The sequence below is a fragment of the Triticum aestivum genome, chromosome 1D (assembly GCF_018294505.1).
Source record: "Triticum aestivum cultivar Chinese Spring chromosome 1D, IWGSC CS RefSeq v2.1, whole genome shotgun sequence".
Classification (NCBI taxonomy): domain Eukaryota; kingdom Viridiplantae; phylum Streptophyta; class Magnoliopsida; order Poales; family Poaceae; genus Triticum; species Triticum aestivum.
The window spans coordinates 296,839,220-296,841,743 of record NC_057796.1 but is presented as its reverse complement, the minus strand read 5'-3'; the positions used below and the strand labels follow the sequence as shown (position 1 = coordinate 296,841,743).

The 2,524-nt window shown below is 48.9% G+C and overlaps 1 protein-coding gene across 1 annotated transcript; it reads right to left on the bottom strand.

Annotated features, from left to right (window-relative positions):
* Positions 1 to 513: 513 nt before the first annotated feature.
* LOC123181569 (uncharacterized) lies at positions 514 to 1,950 on the bottom strand. Its single transcript, XM_044593863.1, has one exon. It carries the CDS (start codon positions 1,888 to 1,890, stop codon positions 667 to 669), a length of 1,224 nt encoding a protein of 407 aa, XP_044449798.1. The 5' UTR covers positions 1,891 to 1,950; the 3' UTR covers positions 514 to 666.
* Between the last annotated feature and the right edge of the window lie 574 nt (positions 1,951 to 2,524).

Below are 2,524 nucleotides of genomic sequence, written 5' to 3'. Positions count from 1 at the left end.
GTTATGCGTAGCAGCATATAATCTGAAGTCACCTGCTAACACAAATCTGACACAACAAATATATATTTCATATGGTTCAGTGTTTCCTCTCCCTTTTTTTTAAGTGAGCTCATTCTACTCCACAAATCATAAAAAGTTAAAATTTACCCGAGCTAATAAACTCTGAAAAACAGAAGTGGCAAAGGTTCTCCAGAGTTAAATAAAGTGACCTTAGCAAAGATTAAAACATATTCCCTTCACTAGAAGAGAGGCACTTCAAAACATGATAAAAGAACAAGAGCCGTCGTTTCATAACAAAAGATCAAATCAAGTAATTGCAAGTATCAAGATCCGCAGAGTTTAAGCTTTCAAGTATGCCAATTTGGTCGCTGATTTTTCCGGTTTCAGCTAAGCTGCTCACGTAGTTCTTGCCAATTTCCAACTGTTATATATCTTATTGTGAAAATATCTCCATCATAGCTTGGTACAGAGTACAGGTTACACATACTGCAATAGACGAGCAACCGCACTGTCTAGTACTGCTCACTAAACAAAAGTATATTAAAAAAGACTCTGTTATGAGTTCATCACCAGCCGAACAAACTATTGATATTTGGAGTATCCAAATTGCTACAGTAACAGAAGACACGAAAGGGATTCCAGAAGTATTGGAAAAGACTATATGCCTTATCCTTGTACATTCATGTTATTGCCTGCAGTAAAAAAACTTGTGAATGGGTGGATGGTGGATGTCGTACATTCGGCGAAAGGATTGCTTTCAAAAATCTTCTTAAACTGCAAGGACTCAAGATGGACCATGAAGACGCCTCCATTTGTTGACACAAATATCACATTCTCATCTCCAGCAACCCCCAACACCGTTTGCAGATTTGTCCACTCGCCTGGTCTCAGCGGAAGAAGCTTGTTCAACTCAACTGCTTGTGCCGGCATCCATCCAGCAACTCCATCAAAATCAGTCGTCCTCACCCATAGTTGAGCTACGAAGTCGTCTGACACAACGATGAAGCCAAGCCCGCCGCCCAGCATACTCAGGTAGAGGCCATGATGACTAGCATGGGCATCCGGCGGCACCTCTACAACAGCTAGGCTCCGAGTATCCAAATCAAGCTTAAGGATGCCAGTCTGAGTACCAAAAATAAACCAGTGCAGGGAATTGCCAACCAGGATGCTTCGACTTCCAACACAAGACATAGTGTGATATGGAACATCGGTGGATATGAGATCGCCCCATGAGTTGGACTCCGATGAGTAGACGCAGGCTCGCGCGACGAGCTTGTCGGCGCACACCAAGACGACCTTGAAGAGGCTCGAGTGGCAGCTGCCGTGCACGTGATCCTTGTCGCCGGCAGCACAGAGCACATCCGCTTGCACATGTGACTTGCTCCAGTCGTGATCCAACTGCGGCGGACTGCCTATGAAGCGGCGGTCGCCTGTGACGGGGTCCCACACCAGGACCTGGCGGCAGCCCTTGCCGAGGTGGTCCCCTCTGGTGAAGAGCACGCGGCCGTGGCGGCAGCGGCGGAAGGACCAGATGCCGTCGTTTCCCTCGACGCCGCCGCCGCCTTCGATGCCGTCGAACCGCACGGGGAAGCGCTCGGGCGGGATGAGGTCCGGGCGATCCAGGACCGACCTGAAGGAGAGGTCTCCGCGGTAGAAGTCCAGGAACACGCCGATGATGGGGGGCTCCCGGTGGTGGGCGCAGAAGCGGCGGAGGAATTGGGGATCGGCGATGAGGTGGCGCCACTGCTTGCAGACGAGGGAGGCGCGGGGGAGAGAGGAAGGCTGCGCGGGGAGGCGGATGAGTACCTCGGGGAGGAGGTTTTCATCGTCCGTCGGGGTCGTCTTCGCCGGCGGCGGCAAGGCGGAGCGGCGGCGGCAGATAGGGTTCATCTCGTCTCTCCTGTCGATGCGGCGTGATCGATTGTGTCCTCTCTATCTATGAGTCCTGAGTATTTATTATTTTCATTGCATATACGGGCTGAGCCATCCGAATTCGAATACAATCGGGACTAGTACGTACAATGCGGAACGTATACGTGCACGAACAATTTTTTTCGCGGAAAATACACAAACAGATTTCTAATCGAAAACAAATTATTTACGGTGTTTGTCCCATTTCCGACGACTATGATACGTTCTGATGACCTCGTCAATCTCAAGGCGACATGCCGGCCAATTCTAGATGCTCATAAAGTAGGATGTGCGTGTGTATTTTTTTAACATAGTACAGACACAAACGCTCATAGATACGCGCATACACTCATCTTTATGAACGTACACACGCACATCCTACCCCTATGAGCACATCCGAGTCGGCATATCATTTTGAGGTTTTAGGAAGTCAGTCTCCTCGCACTGAACGCGCATCGCCGGAAATTCTAAAATAAAACCAGAATAAATGCGAGCACCAGGACATGACCCCTGATGGGCTGGTGAAAGAACATGCGGTGCCCCCATGTTTGGTTTGGTAATTGATGACAATCTCTATGGACTAATGGTTGCCTTGAGTTATATTTGAAGGATT

What these genes read in the sequence shown, in the direction of transcription:
- LOC123181569 (XM_044593863.1), bottom strand. Translation starts at nt 1,890, where the DNA reads ATGAACCCTATCTGCCGCCGCCGCTCCGCCTTGCCGCCGCCGGCGAAG.